The sequence below is a fragment of the Hyla sarda genome, chromosome 6 (assembly GCF_029499605.1).
Source record: "Hyla sarda isolate aHylSar1 chromosome 6, aHylSar1.hap1, whole genome shotgun sequence".
Lineage (NCBI taxonomy): Eukaryota > Metazoa > Chordata > Amphibia > Anura > Hylidae > Hyla > Hyla sarda.
In genome coordinates this window covers 109436373-109457845 of record NC_079194.1, presented here as the reverse complement: position 1 = coordinate 109457845, position 21473 = coordinate 109436373, and the positions used below count along the sequence as shown (strand labels likewise).

The 21473-nt window shown below is 45.5% G+C and overlaps 1 protein-coding gene across 2 annotated transcripts in view; it reads left to right on the top strand.

The window, feature by feature from the left end:
* The first annotated feature begins 5006 nt into the window (after nucleotides 1-5006).
* RYBP (RING1 and YY1 binding protein) overlaps nucleotides 5007-21473 on the top strand; it is an 83664-nt gene continuing 67197 nt past the window's right edge. Inside the window, exons 1-2 of one of the 2 annotated variants that reach the window (XM_056524629.1) lie at nucleotides 5007-5281; nucleotides 6631-6756. In XM_056524629.1, the coding sequence (XP_056380604.1) occupies nucleotides 5250-5281; nucleotides 6631-6756 (158 nt within the window). In that variant the 5' untranslated portion in view covers nucleotides 5007-5249. Of the gene's footprint in view, nucleotides 5282-6630; nucleotides 6757-13139; nucleotides 13219-21473 lie in introns of those variants that run through there. The other variant, XM_056524630.1, reaches the window with a different exon arrangement.

Here is a 21473-nt window from a genome sequence, read left to right as displayed (position 1 = left end):
AATCCCATGGCTTATTCCCTTCATCTGTCCTCCTCTCTCCAGAACCCGAATTCCTTCCATGTCTCCCTCTTGAAACCTGTCATCCACAATCGTTTTTCTCAAAAGGACGTCTCGCCTTCTCCCATCTCTGGTACCTCTGATATTTTTGTTGTTAAGGAAATCTTGGACTTCAAGCTGGTCAGAGGGAAATGCTTCTTTCTTGTGGATTGGGAAGGATTCGGTCCAGAGGAGAGGTCTTAAGAACCGCAGGACAATATCCTGGACCAGGACCTTTGGACCTTCTCAAAAAACTTCTGAACCTCAAAAGGAGGGGGAGACCAAAGGGGGGGGGGGGTTTACTGTCACACTTCGCGCCGCACTCCGGCCACATTGTTCCTGTGTCCCTGTCTGCTGGCGGGGCTGGGATTCACATCGCGGGATGCACCCGCATGCAAATCCCAGCCCGTCACTCAACACGCTCTGCTGCTGCCTCCTCCACCTTGTCTCAGCTCCGGAGCATGTGTCCCCGTAATTTAAAGGGCCAGTACGCCCATAATTAGTTGTACACCTGACACTACTCTATAAGGTCCCTGCACCTCCCACACTTCTCTGCCGGATTTTCAGTGCCCCTAGCCTGAGATTAAGTGTTCCATATTGCCTGTTTGCCTTACCCGTGTATCCACGGGTAAGGCAAACAGGCAACGGCTGTCCGGGCATGCTGGGAATTGTAGTTTTGCAACATCTGGAGGTTCGCAGGTTGGAGACCACTACACTAGCCCATTAGTTCCCTATACCATTAAAGAAGGGAGGGCTCAATATTCACGAATATGCACATATATTTTCGCATATGCACATAAATATGCAGAAAAGAAAGCGAATATAACAAATATGCAAATTTCGCGAATATATGACGATTATTCGTCCATATATTCGTGAAATATCGCAAATTCGAATATGGCCTATGCCGCTCATCACTAGTAGACAACACACAATCCTCCTGACAGCCAGGGTCCCGTTCACAGGGAGCGACCAACGGTCGGACCCCCGCAATCAGCTACTTATTGCCTATCCTGTGGATAGGGAATACGTTAGTTTTGGCTGAAGATCTCATTTAAGCATCCTTATGTCTGACAGCAACCTCACAGACCAGTGTTTCCCAACCAGGGTGCCTCCAGCTGTTGCAAAACTACAACTTCCAGCTGTGAGTTGTAGTTTTGCAACAGCTGGAGGCACCCTGGTTTGGAAACACTGGTCTGTGAGGTTGCCGTCAGACATAAGGACGCTTAAATGGAGGCACCCTGGTTGGGAAATGCTGTCACAGACATTACAGAGCTAGTTGGCCAGCTGACTTTTATGACCCCCCAGCTCACTCATCTATATACATACTTTATTTCAATAGAGGATACGTGGCTGCCAGACACCACCGGCTCAGTTTATGTTCTCTCGGAGTTTGCATAGTTTTCTTCTACACTCCAGGGTGGTAGATGCTCAGTAGATGGAACATGATGCAAGTCTCCAGCTCAGTTTTGGAAAAACATGTCTGAACATGTGCAGCTGGAAATAAAAAGCATTGCTTTGTTCACTAAAGCTGGCATCAATAGGGCATATGGGTGTAGTGGGACCTGTAGTTCTACAGCTTCTGGAAATGCTTCAGTGGAAGACTGCATTGTGTTATTGAATGTAGCACCAAGCACCAGGGACATTGATTGAAGATACAGTGATGTTTGCCCGGTTGTCACACACCACCGCGTTTTGGTCCACAATAGTCCAGTTGGCTAAAACTCTCCTCCAGTTCCACAAATCTGGGACACCTTCTAGCTTTACTAAAACACAAATTTCCCCTTGGTAGGGTCAAGGATCACACTTCAATATAATCACAATAACCCAGGGCCTAATCCTGGGGCACAAAATCCCTTGTAGGAAAAAAAAAAACCTTTATTAAAATGTAACTTTTATCAATTACTTCCTAAAATAAACGTGTGATTTTAAAACTGTGCAGTACAGCCCCAGATATTCAGAATGAATTAGGGAATAACCCACTCATATACATATGCTGGGGTCTGCAGTCCCCCTTATTAAACTGGGTAGCTGTAATGCTGATTTAAACCAGTATTGCTATTAAGCAGCATTACAGCTACCCAGTTTAATAAGGGGGACTGCAGACCCCAGCATATGTATATGAGTGGGTTAATCCCTAATTCATTCTGAATATCTGGGGCTGTACTGCACAGTTTTTAAAATCACTGCCTTCTAGCTTTAAAGGGGTACTCCGCTGCCCTGCTTTGGAAGCTCCGCTCCCCAGCGTCCGGAAGTTTATTGTTCCGAACGCTGCGCGCGGACTTCCGTGTTCAGGGCCGCCCCTCATGACATCACGCCCGCCCCATCAATGAAAGTCTATGTCCCATCGACTTTCGTTGAGGGGGCAAGCGTGACATCACGAGGGGCGGCCATGAACACGGAAGCCCGCGAGCAGCGTTCGGAACAATAAACTTCCGGACGCTGGGGAGCGGAGCTTCCAAAGCAGGGCAGCGGAGTACCCCTTTAACTGGTGCCGAGTGTTGCAGTTGTACAACATTTACAACCTTCCTAAATTAAAAACACAAACTTTTGAAAGCAGTGTTCCTTGGAAAACTACTACTCCCATCATTCCCTGACAGCCAAAGGAATCAGTGTTCCCCAACCTGTGGCTTTATGAATGTTGCAAAGCTACAGCTCCCATCATAGTCCTGACAGCTGAAGAAATCCGTGGCCCCCAACCGGCAGCTCTCGCGCTTTTATAAAACTACAACTCCTATCATACCCTGAAAGCCAAAGGAATTACTGTTCCTCAACCTGCCGCTCTCTAACTGTTGCAAAACTACACCCCCCATCATTCCCAGACAGCCAAAGGAATATTTGTTCCTCAACTTGTCGCTTTTCAGTTGTTGCAAAACTACAAGGCTTGATGGCAGTTTTGCAACAGCTTGAGGAACATACAAGTGACTACAGCTCTGATGGGACAATGATATAGGTGACTCACAGTTATTGACATCTTGTTGTGTAATTCAGCTGGTACATACTGCTGTGACTTCTTCACGCCTCATTTTTTGTCTGCAGAACTTAATGCCCAGATGGCATTGGCTCCGCACTTTGTCACTTACTATATGAAAACAATAATAAATATAATACTATCACACACTGCACCCTCTGAATATAATACTACCACACACTGTGCCCACTGAATATAATACTACCACACACCGTGCCCTCTAAATATAATACTGCCACACACTGCGCCCTCTAAATATAATACTACCACACACTGCGCGCTCTAAATATAATACTACCACACACTGTGCCCACTGAATATAATACTGCCACACACTGCACCCTCTAAATATAATACTACCACACACTGCGCCCTCTAAATATAATACTGCCACACACTGCACCCTCTAAATATAATACTACCACACACTGCACCCTCTAAATATAATACTACCACACACTGTGCCCACTGAATATAATACTACCACACACTGTGCCCTCTAAATATAATACTGCCACACACTGCACCCTCTAAATATAATACTACCACACACTGCGCCCTCTAAATATAATACTACCACACACTGTGCCCTCTAAATATAATACTACCACACACTGCGCCCTCTGAATATAATACTACCACACACTGCGCCCTCTGAATATAATACTACCACACACTGCGCCCTCTGAATATAATACTACCACACACTGCGCCCACTGAATATAATACTACCACACACTGCGCCCACTGAATATACTACCACACACTGCGCCCACTGAATATAATACTACCACACACTGCACCCTCTAAATATAATACTACCACACACTGCGCCCTCTAATTATAATACTACCACACACTGTGCCCTCTAAATATAATACTACCACACACTGCGCCCTCTAAATATACTACCACACACTGCACCCTCTAAATATAATACTACCACACTGTGCCCTCTGAATATAATTCTACCACACACTGCGCCCTCTAAATATACTACTACCACACACTGCACCCTCTAAATATAATACTGCCACACTGTGCCCTCTGAATATAATTCTACCACACACTGCCCCCCTCTGAATATAATACTACAACACACTGCATCCCTAAATAAAATACTGCCACACACTGCACCGTCTGTATTTAATACTGCAACACTGAATCCTCTGAAAATAATACTACCACACACTGCGCCCTCTGAATATAATACTCCATACACTGTACCCTCTGAATAAAAACACATCCACACACTGGTCCTGCTGAATATAATACTGCCACACACTGCATACTCTAAATATAATACCGGTATAGTGTCATAGTGTCACCCCATCAGCTTGGTGTCACCTGTTGCAGCTCAACCCACCCTACATCCCCCCCCCCCGACCCGCACCCCAGTCGCTACGCCACTGTTCCTTTGGCATCATTGCATGATGGGAGTTGTAGTTCTGCAACAGCCTGAGAGCCACAGGTTAGGGGGAACACGGTTTTAAAGGGACAGACTGCTAAGAATCTTGCACGGTGATCCTGGGATTAGTAGTTCCACAGGTAAAAACTTTCCTAAACTACATAGTACAGAGACCCGGTCGGAAGGGTGAGCCCTGACGTTCACAAACCACCTGTAGCTGCTGCAGAACGTCTTTGCCATCACAGCTGTCAGTCAACTAATTCTCTCCTCTATCAAGTTATACAGACCTCACCGCACCAAGAACATTCCAGATCCCCCCACCTGTTGTTCTGCGGTCCCAAGAGGTTCTGCAGCAGCAGCAGCTATCCCCATTTATCTTGCCTACCCCAGCACATGGCTCCAATGTCGCTGACCCCCCCGGTACTCGGCAATTAAAATGCTAAGACATAAGAAGAATATTTCACCTTCCCCACTTGCTGGACTTTTAAATCCCCCACGGGCCGCGATTGGCTGGCGGGGTGTGTGACGTCACGGTGGCTGCGCCCCGCCCTTCCTTCCGTCCCTGAGTGTCTGTGCAGTCTGGCAGCGGATCGGCGAAGGAGAGAGAGCACGGCTGGGGCTGCTCCCGGACCCACCGAGGAGGACCAGCCAGCCTGCCGGCCCCCTCCCCCCGACCACACCATACCTTCACAGCTATACCCGCTCACCCCCAATCCATCCACCCCCCCTCTCGGACCCTCCCTCTAAATCCCTATTTATTTATAGGTGTTGGGGGGTTCCCTGCAGAACACAAGAGGGGGGAGGGTGCACCAGGCGTGCAGGATTTTTACCTTCATGATTATGGGCGACAAGAAGAGCCCGACCAGGTACAGTGCAGCAGGGGCTGGGTGGTGGGGGGAGGGGGATAATAATAAGCCTTAAAGGGGAGGGGGTAGGTTTATTTATATACCCCCATTACCATGTAGACAGATGGAGACATAATCCCCCCCCCCCATTCCTCCTCCCCAATCATCTCCCTGTCCTTGAAGGCTGCAGTACCTCCACCCTGTGTGCCCCCTCCCCATTATAATGTATATAGGATGTATATAGGGAGCTGTATATGCTGGGGAGGAAGTGCACAGCTCTACTATGGCGGCTGATCCTCTCAGACACATAACACACACACTCCCTGCACAGAGCCTCAGACAAAGAGAATATTTACCAGGAGAGAGAGGAAAAAAAGGAGGGCAGGGTGGAGAGAGAGAAACGCCTCCACTATCCCTAAAATCTCAATAAGTCATTACCCCCCCCCCCTAATATCCTTTAGTATTATTTCATTATTGATAGGTAAATGGGGAGGGAATGGGAGACAGTGGGTGGCAGGAATGTCTTGTGTCGGCTGTGGCTTCTTTGTCTTTTGTGTTATTTTCACAGTGGGGTGTGTTGTGTTTTTATAATGCCTTATTGCTTTGCAACAAATGCCCCCCCCCCTCCCCCCCCCTTCCTTTTCCTTCTTTCCGTCACCATCGTCGCTATATGTCAGGGCCCTATAGGGGCACGAAGGGTTAAACATGACGGTGACGGCTCTGGAAGGAGAGGGGAGGGGATGGAAGTGAGGGGGGGGGGGGTACTCTGTTGTTGGAATGGCTGCATATCATAATGGTGGGGGGGGGGCAGTTCATTGGCGGAGATGCTGTGGGTGTCTTCAGTGACAGGGTGCTGGCACAAGGTGGTGGTTAAAGGGGGGGGTGAGGTGAGGGCATAGCAGTTCGCATTGGCAGAAGACTGCAAGGGTAGGAGTAGATCTCTGTGGCTCCTTCCTGGGCTTTCGGCTTGGGTTAACCCCTTCCCTTCCGCCGGTATGGCCTGCGATATAAGGTTAATTTGAAGGGCAGGGAGTTTAATCTTGGATATGGTGATTCTTGGTGCCCCCTGCAGTCACGGAATTGACAACCTGCTCTTATGTGCTTCTTATTTCTTTGGATGGAAAGTTTGGGATTTCTAGACATAAGGGTGGCGTTTTCAAACCAGGGTGCAAAACTACAACTCCCAGCATGCCCGGACAGCCTTCGGCTGTCCGGGCATGCTGGGAGTTGTAGTTTTGCAACAGCTGGAGGCACCATGGTTGGGAAAACACTGACACGGGGTTATGCAATAGGACAGGTCCATGTGGGCATGTGCAGGTGATTGACAGGTCCGCGAACGTGTTTTGATATCTCTTGTGCTTGCTTTACAGGCCAAAACGGCAAGCTAAGCCTTCAGCGGATGAGGGATATTGGGATTGTAGTGTGTGCACTTTTAGGAACAGTGCAGAAGCCTTTAAATGCAGTATATGCGATGTCCGGAAAGGAACGTCCACAAGGTACAGTACCCGCTTGCCAGGTTCCAGCCCTCCTTCTAGCAAGGAAATTGTTGCAATTATCTTATGTAAATATTTACGTGATACATTTATTATTTGTTGCCTCTTCCTGATGATTTGCATATTGTATATTCCTGGTGATTTATACGTCGCCGTAGAAGACTGAGGACCACCTGTGTCATGTGGTCCCTATACCAGCCGTGACCTTTTACTCCTGTTCCCCCCCCCCCCCATTTGCGCCGTTGTGCGACTTTATAGTGTCACATGACCGTTGACTTTTATGGCGCGTGCTCACTAGAGATGAGCGAACGTACAGTAAATTCGATTCGTCACAAACTTCTCGGCTCGGCAGTTGATGACTTATCCTGCATACATTAGTTCAGCTTTCAGGTGCTCCGGTGGGCTGGAAAAGGTGGATACATTCCTAGGAAAGAGTCTCCTAGGACTGTATCCACCTTTTCCAGCCCACGGGAGCACCTGAAAGCTGAACTAATGTATGCAGGATAAGTCATCAACTGCCGAGCCGAGAAGTTTGTGACGAATCGAATTTACTGTAAGTTCGCTCATCTCTAGTGGTCACTTTTCAGGTTGCACAGAGCTTTGTTGCTCTTTACCTTTTTTTTTTTTTTTTTTTTGCATTTGTTTCTCAGGACTCCTGGCCCGATTGGTAGACTGGATGTTAGATGTAGCAGAGCTGAGTTTGTCATTTCACTCTTTAGGTGTTGCGTTGTCGTAGCTTTCTGTGTTAGGATTATGGAGTAGGATTACCTGCGTTCCTTTTGTTGATCCCCACTGCGATATCACAATGAGCGGAACTGTGTGACAACCTCAGCTCTGCTGCGGCTAGGAAACTTGGCTCTGCTGCATCACTACTTGATAGTTTGACTTGTTCTCCGGTGTGCCGACCTATTATAAGCGGTGTCTATTAGAGATGAGCGAACTTACAGTAAATTTGATTCGTCACAAACTTCTCGGCTCGGCAGTTGATGACTTTTACTGCATAAATTAGTTCAGCTTTCAGGTGCTCCAGTGGGCTTGAAAAGGTGGATACAGTCCTAGTAGACTCTTTCCTAGGACTGTATCCACCTTTTCCAGCCCACCGGAGCACCTGAAGGCTGAACTAATTTATGCAGGATAAGGCATCAACTGCCGAGCCGAGAAGTTCGTGATGAATCGAATTTACTGTAAGTTTGCTCATCTCTAGTGTCTATATCAACCATATATGTAAATGTCGACTATTGATGGCAGGTGACCTGTCTAGACAGTAGGTAGAACTCCCTCCAGACCTCTTTGCTGGAGGACTTGTTACAAAATGATTTGTACAGGTGTTTAGATTTCATAGGTATTCGTTATTGTTATATACTTTTATATACCGTATGTATTATTATTATTATTTACAATGAAGAATAGGAATGTGGAAAACGTTCTGGCAAAATTTAACTTTCAATGTCAATAGCTTTTATTTGCTTTTCTTTTGTATTTGTTTTATACCTCGTGAGGCGCGTCTGATCTGATTGAGAAAGATTAACCCTTTAAAAACTTTGGTGAATGCTGCATCTGCATGGATTAATAAGGAATTACAGTATATTTACCTGTGAAATATGCTGGGAGTTGTAGTTTGCCGGGTAGAAAACTGGTTCTTACTTTACTATTTACCAATTACTCTGCTTGACAATTGATCTGGTTGGGGAAGCTGAGGTTTAAAATATTGCTTTTTTAATGCTGAAATTTCATTGTAATATTGGCTGTAGCGTTGGCCATATATGAGCAGATAAATGGACTGGCCTGACCCATGACAAGCGGTTGAGGCAGTGTCTGTCGATCAGTGTTTCCCAAGCAGGGTTCCTCCAGCTGTTGCAAAACTACAACTCCTAGCATGCCCGGACAGCCTTCGGCTGTCCGTGCATGCTGGGAGTTGTAGTTTTGCAACAGCTGGAGGCACCCTGCTTGGGAAACGCTAGTAAACCTAATGATGATCCAAGTATTTTCATATAGCAGCCTAGGAGGTCAAAGAATCATGGTCATAGTACAGACCCCAAAATGCATTACCTCTATCTTAAACTGACTTACCAACGGGAATTTGTATATGATTTGTAAGACAATTGTTCTGGGATCATAACTAGAGATGAGCGAACTTACAGTAAATTCGATTAGTCACGAACTTCTCGGCTCGGCAGTTGATGACTTATCCTGAGTAAATTAGTTCAGCTTTCAGGTGCTACTGTGGGCTGGAAAAGGTGGATACAGTCCTAGGAAAGAGTCTCCTAGGACTGTATCCACCTTTTCCAGCCCACGGGAGCACCTGAAAGCTGAACTAATTTACGCAGGATAAGTCATCAACTGCCGAGCCGAGAAGTTCGTGACAAATCGAATTTACTGTAAGTTCGCTCATCTCTAATAATAACAACGAAGATGTGGCTAAGGCTCCTTTCACACTATATGTTGCTCCATTTTAAAGACCTGTTACAATGTCCCGTTAAGAAAACCCTTAAAAACGCCCATTACAAAATCCCATTCAAGTCTATGGGATTTTTTGATTATCCGTTATCACCCATTATAGCTCGTTATGAATAACGGACGTTATTTGTGACGGGAGAAAAAACATCACATGCACTAATTTTTCTCCCGTCACAAAAAAGTCTGTTATTCATAACTAGCTATAATGGGTGATAACGGATAATCAAAAAATCCCATAGACTTGAATGGGATTTTGTAACGGCCATTTAACGGCTGTTTTTAACCTCTTAAGGATTAAGGACGTATGAGTACGTCCTTGGTCCCGCTCCCGTGATATAACGCGGGGTCCCACGGTGACCCCGCATCATATCACGGCGGGCCCGGCGTCATAGTGAAGCCGGGACCCGCCGCTAATAGCGCACGGCACTGTTCGAGGTGCCGCGCGCTATTAACCCTTTAGCTGCGCGCTCAAAGCTGAGCCACGCGGCTAAAAGTGAAAGTAAAAAGTGCCGGTTAGCTTAGTGGGCTGTTCGGGATAGCCGCGGCATCCCGAACAGCTTACAGGGCAGCTGGAGGGTCCCTACCTGTCTCCTCGCTGTCCGATCGCCGAATGACTGCTCAGTGCCTGAGATCCAGGCATGAGCAGTCAAGCGGCAGAATCATCGATCACTGGTTTCTTATGAGAAACCAGTGATCAATGATAAAGATCAGTGTGTGCAGTGTTATAGGTCCCTATGGGAGCTATAACACTGCAAAAAAAAAAAAAAGTGAATAAAGATCATTTAACCCCTCCCCTATTAAAAGTTTGAATCACCCCCCTTTTCCCATAAAAAAAAAAACTGTGTAAATAAAAATCAACATATATGGTATCGCCGCGTGCGGAAATGTCAGAATTATAAAAATATATCGTTAATTAAACCGCACGGTCAATGGCGTACGCGCAAAAAAAATTCCAAACTCCAAAATAGTGCATTTTTGGTCACTTTTTTATATCATGAAAAAATGAATAAAAAGTCCTATCAATGCAAAAATGGTACCGTTAAAAACTTCAGATCACGGCGCAAAAAATGAGCCCTCATACCGCCCCATAAGCGGAAAAATAAAAAAGTTATAGGGGTCAGAAGATGACAATTTTAAACGTATTAATTTTCTTGCATGTAGTTATGATTTTTTCCAGAAGTACGACAAAATCAAACCTATATAAGTAGGGTATAATTTTAACCGTATGGACCTACAGAATAATGTGTCATTTTTACCGAAAAATTTACTACGTAGAAACGGAAGCCCCCAAAAGTTACAAAACAAGTTTTTTTTTTTCAATTTTGTCTCTCAATGATTTTTTTTTCCGTTTCACCGTAGATTTTTGGGCAAAATGACTGACGTCATTACAAAGTAGAATGGTGGCGCAAAAAATAAGCAATCATATGGATTTTTAGGTGCAAAATTGAAAGTTAGGACTTTTTTAAAGGCAAGGAGCAAAAAACTAAAGTGCAAAAACAGAAAAACCCCCGGTCCTTAAGGGGTTAAGGGTTTTCTTAATGGGACATTGGAACGGGTCTTTAAAACGGAGCAACATATAGTGTGAAAGGAGCCTAAGGTGTAACCCTCAGCTGTTGTTGAACGTTCTGCGAGTATTTCCGGCTTGTGATTGACAGTCCATAATATCCAAGGTGTTATTTATGAGCCTTTGTTGACACATAGTAGTGATACTAAAAATATGTCAGTGGTGCATTGTTTCTGTACAGAGTGACAGGAGAACTCGTACAGGTTTTGTCCTTTGTGGTTTAGAATGGTTATGAATATTTTGTAAGTTTAGTTCTAATATGAGAAAATAATCTAAAGGGATATTAAAGGAATACTTGGGAATTTAATAATGTCAAGTTGGTGGCCATCTTTTTTTTTTTTTTCTTAAATGGTGGGTGGTACTCCGATGGAAAACTATTTTTTTTTATTTTTTCAGATCTGGTTCCAGAAAGTTAAACAGATTAAAAAATTACTTCTATTAAACATTCTTAATCTTTCCAGTACTTATCAGCTGCTGTATACCACAGAGGAAGTGGAGTTGTTCTTTTCTGTCTGTCCACCGTGCTCTCTGCTGACACCTCTGTCTGTATCAGGAACTGTCCAGAGCAGGAGCAAATGCCCATAGCAAACCTATCCAGTAATTAACAAATGTCTTTTAAAGGGTTATTCCAGGAAAAAACTTTTTTATATATATAATCAACTGGCTCCAGAAAGTTAAACAGATTTGTAAATTACTTCTATTAAAAAATCTTAATCCTTTCAGTACTTATGAGCTTCTGAAGTTAAGGTTGTTCTTTTCTGTCTAAGTGCTCTCTGATGACACGTGTCTCGGGAAACGCCCAGTTTAGAAGAGGTTTGCTATGGGGATTTGCTTCTAAACTGGGCGGTTCCCGAGACACGTGTCATCAGAGAGGATTTAGACAGAAAAGAACAACCTTAACTTCAGAAGCTCATAATTACTGAAAGGATTAAGATTTTTTAATAGAAGTAAGTTACAAATCTGTTTAACTTTCTTGAGCCAGTTTTTTCCTGGATAACCCCTTTAACTTTTTGGAGCCAGTTGATAAAAAATAAATAAATATTGTCTTCCACTGGAATACCCCTTTAATTAGAGGGTGACACTTGTGAGAAGACTTAACCAAATATATAGTTTCCTTTTAAATGGCCTCAGTTTGTCTATCAGTGATACCTTACCATTGAAGCTTTGACTTACAGTAGTCTTACCTGCACCATAGGGGTCTAGATCCTTCAGTCTTTGTATCAGTGGGGGGTCCTAAGCTCCCAGGGTTTAATTTCTGTTTGGCTTCTAACTTGTACGGCCGGGTTCACACTCCAGAATCCACAACCCAGAAAATTTTTGTGCAAATATTCTTGAGTGCGGCCCCACGACAGCACGGACATTGCCATCCTGATAGACGGCAATGTCTGCGGTGCGGATTCAGCTAGAACAATGAGCAGGTTCAGTGTTCTGGTGGAATTATTTGATTGGAATTTTCTGGTGGAAAATCTGACCAGAAAATTCTGCAGTGTGAAGGGGTTATTGGAAAACACATTCACCTGCATGTTACGGTCATGCAACCGAATTTCCGACTGGAACTCCTGAGCAGAATTCCTGTCAGAAATTCGTGTGAACCTGGCCTATGGGTGGGTTCACACTACGTTTTCTCCCATACGGGAGCGCATACGGCAGGGGGGAGCTAAAACCTCGCGCTCCCGTATGTCACCGTATGCGCTCCCGTATGTCATTCATTTCAATGAGCCGGCTGGAGTGAAACGTTCGGTCCGGTCGGCTCATTTTTGCGCCTTATGCGCTTTTACAACCGGACCTAAAACCGTGGTTGACCACAGTTTTAGGTCCGGTTGTAAAAGCGCATACGGCGCAAAAATGAGCCGACCGGACCGAACGTTTCACTCCGGCCGGCTCATTGAAATGAATGACATACGGGAGCGCATACGGTCACATACGGGAGCGCGAGGTTTTAGCTCCCCCCCTGCCGTATGCGCTCCCGTATGGGAGAAAACGTAGTGTGAACCCAGCCTATGACATAAAGCGATGTAATTTGCTTTTAGGGCCCACAACAGTGACCCCCCCCCCCCGACCTACGATGGCCCCGACATACAATCATTTCAACATGCGATGGCCTCTGAGGCCATCGCATGTTGAAGGCAGCATCAACATATGATGCTTTTGTATGTCGGGGCCATCGCATAAACGGCTATCCGGCAGTGCAGACTGCTTCAGCTGCCACCTGATAGCCCCGTGTGGTCCCCTGACTATCACTTACCTGTCCTCGGGGCTCCGGCGCGTCCTCTTCGTCATCACGTCACTGCGCACGCCGTCCCGTCATCCAATAGGAGCGGCGTGTGTAGCGACGTGATGGCGGCGACGGAGAGCTAGAATGTCGCAGAGGCCTTGCCGGAGCATCGGGGACACCACAGGGACGCAGCGACAGTGATGGAAGCGACATCCAGGGCAGCGGTGATGTACAACTTCCTATACCAGTAGTCTTCAACCTGCGGACCTCCTGATGTTGCAAAACTGCAACTCCCAGCATGCCCGGACAGCGGTTGGCTGTCCGGGCATGCTGGGTGTTGTAGTTTTGCAACATCTGGAGGTCCGCAGGTTGTAGACCACAGTCCTATACTTTACATTGCACGGATCCCTCAAAATACGATGGTTTCAACAAACGATGGTCCATTTGGAACGGATTACCAGCGTATGTTGAGGGACCACTGTAGTTTACGTTACTCAGAGTTTTTTTTTTTTTTTAAAGTTTACTTTAAGAGCTTTCTATCAGTCTTCTGTGGGACAGTTCAAAGATAAGGGTCATTGAGGGCAGCATTTTCGTTCCCCCCCCCCCCCCTATCATGAATGCGTGTTCTTGTCACTTTCATACTGAATCTGCATAATAACATGAGGTTGTTTTTAGGAAAACTCTACGAACTTAGAGGGAGATTTATCAAAACCTGTGTAGAGGAAAAGTGGTGCAGTTGCCCATAGCAACCAATCAGATCGCTTCTTTCATTTTTGAAGAGGCCTGTGAAAAATGAAAGCAGCGATCTGATTGGTTGCTATGGGCAACAGGGCAACTTTTCCTCTGGACAGGTTTTGATAAATCTCCCTCTTAATGAGTGATCTTTTAACGCGGAACTTCCAGCAGTTGTTGTGTTTGAAGGTTCAGCGAGTATTTCCTGCATGTGATTGACAGTCCATAATATACAAGGTGCTATTTATGAGCATTTGCTTACTCATAGTAGTCCTACTGAAAGTGTCTGTGGTGTATTGTTTGTACAGAGTGATGGTAGAAATCACACATTTTTTTTCTTCTTTTTTTTGTCTTTTCGTGGTTTAGGATGGTTATGAATGTTTTCTGAAAGTTTAGGGGTAGAAGAAATAATAGGAAATTATGTGAAGTCATTAACTCCCCAGTAATAGACTGGCGGACCTTTTTCTTCATTCTTGACATGAATGGATTTCCATAAAAATGCATTACCCTCTGGTTAGGAGGGACTTTTGCAAACAAACACCCCCAAGCTTATTTTGGTCCATGCTTGGATAAACTAACAACATGGCAGGGTTTACTTGGGAAAATGAGCTATATAGTGTGTGTTGTTTGTTGGAGAATGGGAAACAATGTACCGTATATACTCGAGTATAAGCCCACCCGAATATAAGCCGAGGCCCCTAATTTCACCCCAAAAACCCAGGAAAAGTTATTTACTGTACTATAAGCCTAGGGTGGGAAATACATCATACCCCCCCCCCCCATGTCATCATCCAGACCCCCATCATCAACACCCTCATCATCATCATCACTCTGTCATCATCCCCCCCCCCTTCATCATCACCCTATCATCCCCCCCTTAATCATCACCGCCTGTCATCATCCCCCTGTCATCATCCCACACCCCCTTCATCATCATCGCCTGTCATCATCCCCCCCCCCCCCCTACATCACCGCTTGTCAATGTCTGATTTACAGTGGTCTTCAACCTGCGGATCTCCAGATGTTTCAAAACCACAACTCCCAGCATGCCCGGGCATGCTGGGAGTTGTAGTTTTGAAACCTCTGGAGGTCCGCAGGTTGAAGACCACTGCGGCCTTCGTCATCATCCAGACACCCCCCCCCCCCCCTCCCCCTTTAGTTTTGCACTCACCTCCCCTCGGCGGGAAGTTAGGGTGAGCTGGTCCGGGCCATCTGTGCTGTAGGGACCGTCCGGTGGGGAGGGATAGTCGTTCCGGGCTGTCCATCTTCACCGGGGGGCCCTCTTCTTCGAGCCCGGAATAGTGACGTTGCCTTGCCGACGATGCACAGGGACGTTCATGCACAACGTCTGCAAGGCAACGTCACTATTCCGGGCGCGGAGAAGAGGGCCCCCCCCGGTGAAGATTGACAGCCCGTAACGACTATCCCTCCCCACCGGATGGTCCCAGCAGCACAGATGGCCCGGACCAGCTCACCCTTCCTTCCCGCCGAGGTGAGGGAAGTACAAAATTAAAGGCGGGGGGGGGGGGGGGGGGGGGGGGTCTGGATGATGATGATGAAGGCCGCAGTGGTGGGAGTTGCATGCTGGGAGTTGTTGTTGTTTTGAGACATCTGGAGGTCCGCAGGTTGAAGACCACTGAGGGCGGAGAGTTCATTAGAGTATAAGCAGAGGGGGGTGTTTTCAGCACAAATAATCGTGCTGAAAAACTCTGCTTATACTCGAGTATATACGGTACCTTTTTGGATCTATTTTATTGTAGGTTTGTGTACATGTTGCAGTTATCTCGGAGGGAAGCGATTTCTTATTGTATCTTTCCCACGACTGCCTTAGGCACTGACAGCCAGCGTGACCTATTATTAGTGTTGTCTGTTGAAGAGTTAACTGGCTGAGGATTTCTGTTGTAGGGTAATTTAAAGGGTCAGCTGCATTGTTTTACTTTTCCTGTAATGCGTAGAAGACATGGTGGTCACAGCTGACTGTTTCTGATGAACCTTCAATGTTCTATGATGAGAGGGGCCTGGTATCCAGCTCCCTGAACTGAAACGGTGTTATAGGCCATCATGGCAGTTCTTCTCACCATTACCACAATATAGCACGTGTAGTTTGTCAGCACCAAGGAGAGCAGGTTTGGAGTACGGTACTCGATTTGGGTGAAAAATAAGCTTATTTTTTAATACTTGACAATTTGATCGTTCTTAACTCACTCAAAAGAAAGCCTCCACCCTTCATTGATGAACCCTAGGCAGTTCCTGATGGCTCTCAGTAGATGGGATTCCTTCTTGACGCTCATGATTTCATGCTCGGAGAGTTGAGCATTGTCAGATGTTTGCCTCGTGACTGGTGTGAAAGCCCTTAGGCTCTATTTATGTTGCAGGAATTGCATTATGCAATGGGTGAACAGACCCTTAGTCCTGGGCTTCACATCAACGTGTCAGCCGACAGCAAACTGCATCTAAGTCACATGACCAAAATATTTGTGCGACTTTTATGGTCGTGATATGGCTCTTAGAAAAGCAGCAAAATTGCAGAGAAGTTGCGGGCAAGTCGCAGTATGGTGCACATTGTATTAAGGTCAGTGGTGGCAAAGTTGTGTATGAGCTGCAACCAAAAATCCGTTAAAGAAGGATTTTGTTTGACTGTTGCATCGCACTTGCGCTATGTTGCGTGTTGACACTCCATTCATTGACGTTAAGTGTGTGATCACACTGTTAGGCCCCGCAACCAATGTTGCCCAGTATTCATAACCTAATAATTCTTTTGGCAATCTATAATCGTGATTTACCATGATGGGTTGCCAGTGTGTTCAGAGGGTAGGACTGTAGGGGGGAGATTTAGCAAAATCTCTGCAGAGGAAAAGTTGACCAGTTGCCTATAGCAACCAATCAGATCACTTCTTTCATTTTGAAAAGGGCCTGTGAAAAATGAAGTGATCTGATTGGTTGCTATTGGCAACTGATCATTTTTTCCTCTCTAGGTTTTGATAAATCTGCCCATTGTGTACAAGTGTATCACTTGGAGAACAGGATTCAGATTAACCATCAATGCCTTTGTGTCTATTGATGATCATTTCTCATGCTAGTTATTTTTTTTTTCCTGGGCAGTGGGTGGTGGTTTACAGGGCATTGTATGAAAATATGCACTTTTTGCTTGTTTTGGCACATTTAGTGGTGTTTGTACCACACGTGGACAGATAACGATTGACCTTCCCAGATAGTAATTGCAGTGTATCTGTATGAGAGGAGGCAATAGTAGAAAAGCACAAGCTTAGGAATGTGCACCTCTCGAATACCGGTCATAAAGGGTCAGTTTGTAAATATTGGGTCAACTTCTCTTATCCATTTGGAATAGGTATAGTACAGTGGCTTTTAGGGCAACTTGAGATGAGCAAAGTTACAGTAATTCGTCACGAACCTCGCGGCTCGGCGTTTGCGGACATTAGCCTGCATAAATAAGTTCAGCTTTCAGGTGCTCCGGTGGGCTGGAAAAGGTGGATACAGTCCTAGGAGACTCTCCCCTAGGACTGTATCCACCTTTTCCAGCCCACCGGAGCACCTGAAAGCTGAACTAATTTATGCAGAAACTGCCAAGCCGAGAAGTTTGTGACAAATTGAATTACTGTAACTTCGCTCATCTCTACTTACAACCCACTCAGAAAAATGGCTACTGTATTGTGACTGTGGACTCTATCAAGTCTCTATCATATCCCCTCTGTCTCTTCTTTCTTCCAAGCTATACATGTTAAGGTCCTTTAAACTTTCCTGGTAAGTTTTATCCTGCAATCCATGTACTAGTTTTGTATCTTCTCTGAACTCTCTCCAGAGTATCTATATCTTTTTAGAGATGCGGTCTCCAGTACTGCGTACAATACTCCAAGTGAGGCCTCACCAGTGTTGTGTATAGCGGAGTGAGCACTTCCCTCTCTACTGCTTATACCTCTCCCTATACATCCAAGCATTCTGCTAGCGTTTCCTGCTGCTCTATTACATTGTCTTCCTACCTTTTTAAGTCTTCTGAAATAATTACTCCTAAATCTCTTTCCTCAGATACTGAGGTGAGGACTGTGTCAAATATTCTATATTCTGCCCGAGGGTATTTACGCCCCAGGTGCATTATCTTGCACTTATCCACATTACATTTCAGTTGCCAGAGTTCTGACCATTCTTCTAGTTTTCCTAAATTCTTTTCCATTTGGCATATCCCTCCAGGAACATCAACCCTGTTACATATCTTCTCTGGATCAGTAATTACCATAAATCAGTAAGGATCTATTCACACAGGGGAATTTCTGCTTGCGGGATTCCGCCTCAAATTCAAGCCCATAGACTTCTATGGGATTCCGCACTCCCATTCAACCTTCTGAAATTCCGCAAGCGGAATTTCAGAAGGTTGAATGGGAGTGTGGAATCCCATAGAAGTCTATGGGCTTGAATTTGACGTGGAATTCCGCAAGCAGAGATTCCACCGTGTGAATAGACCCTAAGACAGAAAAACCTCTTTATGACGAGACCACAAGAAAACATTTTTGGTCATGCACTAGCCAATTGGGGGATGGCTGCACTGTGACCTCAATGTGTCCCTATGGCAATCTTGATAAGAAAAGCCTGAGATGATGTGTGACTGAATGTCCTCACGTAGCCCCATCTTCACAGTGTAAGCTGTGGCAATAAGGAGGTTCCCAATTTCTGGCTCTGTATGGATTGAAAGTCTTTGTTAACAAGAATGGTCCTATTCACTGATGGAAAGCAGAGATCTCTACAAAGATGGAAGATCTATCTAGGATAATGCAGAGGAACACGGTGACCCTGCTCATGTGTACGTTAATAGAGGAAGCAGCGGCCTGCGCAGCCTCCCTCCAGCTCCGTCTCTGCACACTTGTGAATCTGCTGATGATTTTTACCTTTTATTCAGCGATCTTTAATTTGAGGACTTTTTCTTTTCCGCCTTTTTATATTGGTATTTTCAGGGTTGTCATAATGATTGATGAACAGCATTTAGGCTGTTAAGATGTCAAGACTGAGACGCCTGGATGTTTTATTCAGATGATGTTGCTTGTGGGGTTCTTGGTGTTTTAGTAAAATGATCCGGCTCGTTCAGTGTTTGGCAGATACTGTATTCATGTTAACACTTTGCCTCCCTGTCCAATTGTATTATGTATGAGTATTAATCCAAATACAGAAGAGGTTCTCTAAGATTAGACCTATGTATGTAAAACTATGGTGGCGTGCCAAAAAGGTTATGTACTACTTTGCCACATTTAAAAAAAAATTTTTTTTGATTGCACCTTTTACTGCTAAAACAAAAAAATACACAGCCACAAATATTAAAGGAGTACTGAAGCGGTATTTAACTTATGCCCTTATCTGCAGGACAAGGGGATAAGTGTCTGATCATGGGGGGTTCCGACCACTGGGACCCCCTGAAATCTCACATACCAGGACCTGGCTCTGCGCAGCTAGTGCTCTTGTTGTCAGCATAGAGATGCATGGAGGGTGCGTGTCTGCCGCTGCATTATGCTGCCGCCGTGGCCCTGTACAGGTCAGAGTGGTCACTTATCCCCTGTCCTTTGGATAGGAGAGGAGTTATATGCAGCTGCAGATCTCCTTTTAAGTGTTGTATGCGGTTATGTGTCTCCATTGTTAGACTATAAACAAATCCTGTTTAGTCTGATTCTGCTGTTATTTTGGGTTCCTTGTACACTTGTGTTCAGTAAAGTAACTGCTATGATAAGCCATTACTTTGTTATTAAAGGAGTTATCCAGGATTAGAAAACACTGTTGGTTTCTTCCAAAAAACAGCACCACTCCTGTCCTCTGGGTTGTTAGTGGTATTGCAGCTCAGTTTTTTTTTCAGTTAATGGATCCTAGTTGTAATACCACACACAACCTAAGGACAGTTGTGGTGCTGTTTTTGGAAGAAATTAGCTCTGTTTTTTTTGTTCCTAGATACTACATTAAGGCTCCTGGACCACAGTGCAAAATTTACTCCAGGTCTCCCACCTGCCATGTCCCTATGTTCATAAGTAAATCTCTTACCGTATGTGGTCTTTACAGCCCCTCAGGAATCCAGGTCCAGGTGTGACTGCTACCTCTACACCCCCCCCCCCCCCCAAAGTTATATTCCTGGTCTCGAAGGCCAGACCACCACCGCTGATAAAATCATGTCCTAACCCAGTCTCCAACTGGCAAAACTACAAATCCCAGCATGCCCAGACAGCCAAAAGTAAACTTTTTTTTTTTTCCCCCCAGAAATCCGCCTAAAGCCAGTCTTGTTCCATATTTCTCGTTAGACTTTTGCTTTTATGCTGCTTTTACCCGTTCCAAGCGCGGAGCCAGCTGCACTCAGTTTGGTCGCTTCACACTGTCAGAGGCGCTGGCAGCGAACACTATATGACAAGGGCAAACGAGGTGATGAAAAGATGATGCATTGAGTGAGACTCTCGGAGCATTCTTATAGAAAATCACTTTAATTTCTTCCAGTCGAGGACTCCGCTTGTTAATTGATCTGTGGACACAGCATGTGTCATCTCAATCAAGTTGTTACGGTTCCACTTTTGCTGTATTTCATTATATTTACACGTTCATAGCACTATCTGCTTTGGAATTATCTTGAGGACCCTTCTCGGAACACATTGACGCTGTTGATGTTGGATTCTTTCCTTCTTTATATCCATGTTAGAGCTGATGTTTTTTAGTAAGAGAAAAACATGATTGCTTTTCCCCATCTCTTACTACGATGGTGCTGGACCAAGAGGTAGCGACAGGCAAATTTAAAAGGTTCCTCCTCCATCATCCCATTATCAATGTCATCCTGACGACACTTATGGGGTGCCAGGCAAGTAGGCAGGCATGCTGTCTGTAGCGTTCCCTGCTACAGGCATTATGGTGTGGTCTGACTTTCTGCCTCTGTGCTGCCAGTCAGGAAAGAGAGGATAGGGAGCTGAATGCCCTGTGGGGTTTCTCTGGCTTTCTCAGTCCCTGAGTTCCAGACGATGGTGTCACATGGGGACCTATAGGTGGGGCAGCCTATATGTTGGAAAATATTAAGAAGCCACTAGCACCAGATTCAAGGGGACATTTGCCCTTTGATCTGAAGTCTGGAGGTAAGCTGTTTAAATCATACCTGTCATAGTGCCCAAAAAAAAAGAAAACATATATGTTACTCAGTACCAAATCCTGATCATGTCCAAATAATTATGTCTAGGACCTATATATCCCTAACAAATAGCATTTATATGTTGCTCACTTTCTTTTTGTTCTTGCATTGTGGAGGGGGCATGTCCATCTCTCTCCCTCACTGTGGTTCCTCATCTGCTCTGAGTCTGGGAGCAGTCTGGCAGTCTCCAAATCACTGCACAGTAGTTTTTATGCATACGTTTTCTAGGGATCGACCGATACCGTTTTTTTAGGGCCGATACAGATACCGATAATCTGTGGCCTTTCAGGCCGATAACTTATACCGATATTCCGGTATAAGTTATCGGCTATTTCTCCACCCCCCCAAGAAGCCGCTGCAGATCATTGATTTAAAGCGGGCGCTTTAAATCAGTGAACTGCAGAGGCTTTGGCTGAATCAGAGACTACCGCCGCCACCTGCTTCTCTCCCCCTGCCTGTCTGGGGGTCCTCCCAACCACTGCTGCTGCCCCCCAGCCATCCCTCCCTACCCCACACCGGACACCGCCCCCACCGCCGCTGCCCTCCCCTATCCCCGGTTTTATAGTTACCTGTTCCCGGGGTCCGAAGTCTGCGTTACT